The sequence below is a fragment of the Jaculus jaculus genome, chromosome 11, assembly GCF_020740685.1.
Source record: "Jaculus jaculus isolate mJacJac1 chromosome 11, mJacJac1.mat.Y.cur, whole genome shotgun sequence".
Lineage (NCBI taxonomy): Eukaryota > Metazoa > Chordata > Mammalia > Rodentia > Dipodidae > Jaculus > Jaculus jaculus.
The window spans coordinates 57068878-57070393 of record NC_059112.1 but is presented as its reverse complement, the minus strand read 5'-3'; the positions used below and the strand labels follow the sequence as shown (position 1 = coordinate 57070393).

At 46.1% G+C, this 1516-nt stretch overlaps 1 protein-coding gene across 1 annotated transcript; it reads left to right on the top strand.

Annotated features, from left to right (window-relative positions):
• The first annotated feature begins 798 nt into the window (after positions 1 to 798).
• Positions 799 to 1259, top strand: LOC123464465 (protein FAM136A). Its single transcript, XM_045161781.1, has one exon. It carries the CDS (start codon positions 814 to 816, stop codon positions 1228 to 1230), a length of 417 nt encoding a protein of 138 aa, XP_045017716.1. The 5' UTR covers positions 799 to 813; the 3' UTR covers positions 1231 to 1259.
• The last annotated feature ends 257 nt before the right edge of the window (positions 1260 to 1516 follow it).

Below are 1516 nucleotides of genomic sequence, written 5' to 3'. Positions count from 1 at the left end.
GCATGGGGATCCCAGATGCATAGATGCATACACCACTGTCTTTCTTCCTTCCTTCCTTCCTTCCTTCCTTCCTTCCTTCCTTCCTTCCTTCCTTCCTTCCTTCCTCCCTTTCTCTTTCTTTCTTTATTCCTTCCTTTCTTCTTGTTTGTTTTTCAAGGTAAAGTCTTACTCTAGCCCAGGATAACCTAGAATTCATTATGTATTAAAGTAAAGGCATGCACCACCACACCTGGCCATATACCACTTTTTAAAAAATAATATGATGGAGATATGGTCAGCAATGGAGGGTGCTTGCTTGCAAGTCCTGACTCCAGGTTCAATTTCCCAGTACCCATGTAAAGCCAGATGCATAAAGCCCAGTGGCTAGAGGCCCTGGTGCACCCATACTGTCTGTCTCTCTCTGTCTTTTTCTCTCTCAGATAGATAAAAGTTTTCTATTTACTTAGTTGAGTAGAGACAGAATATACTGTTCATACGAAAACTGTTCTGTTTAGTTAATTTTGACATATATACATGAGACCTCATCCTCATCAAGATAATGACTATCCTCCACCCTAAAGTCTCCTCATTCCTACAGCATCACAATGAGTAAGAGTGCTGAGAATCCATGCTCTGATAAATAACCCATGCTCATGCAAGCAACCCTAATTAAACTCAACATCTGTGAGTTGCACACATAAGGAAAAGATACCAAAGTAGAAGAGGGACTAGTTGGAAAGAAAGGCTTCAACGGGAGTGGAAGGGGTACTAGGGAAGGCAATAGGATGTAACTATGATTAAAATATTTAAAGAGAGGCGGCGCTCCGGGCCGCCATGGCGGAGGTGCAGCAGCTCCGCGTGCAGGAAGCCGTGGATGCCATGGTGAAGAACGTGGAGCGAGAGAACATCCGGAAGATGCAGGGCCTCATGTTCAGGTGCAGCGCTGGCTGCTGTGAAGACAACCAGGCATCCATGCAGCAGGTGCACCAGTGCATCGAGCGCTGCCATGCGCCTCTGGCTCAGGCCCAGGCCTTGGTGACCAGTGAGCTGGAAAAGTTCCAGGACCGGCTGGCCCGGTGTACCATGCACTGCAATGACAAAGCCAGAGATGCCATGGATGCAGGGAACAAGGAGCTGCAGGTAAAACGGCAGCTGGACAGCTGCGTGGCCAAGTGTGTGGATGACCACATGCACCTTATCCCAACGATGACCAAGAAGATGAAGGAGTCTCTCTCATCCATTGGGAAATAAACAGCTTTGCCAATAAACATTTGAACTGAGGGCAGGAATGTTTTAAAAGAATGGAAATGTTGTCTTTTAAGCCAAGATTATGAGTAGGGAAACCCACAATGGCAACAAATGAAGCAGCTCATTGGTCTTTGAACACTGGTTTCTCTATGTTTTGATCCTAGGAAGTGAAATGGGAAAATGGTGCTAAATGTTGGATCAGAGGTTGCACACACGCATGTTTAGACCCTAAATTTCATGTGGCAAGTGCTTGTCCCTAACAGTAGAGACTGCCCTCATACAAACCCAG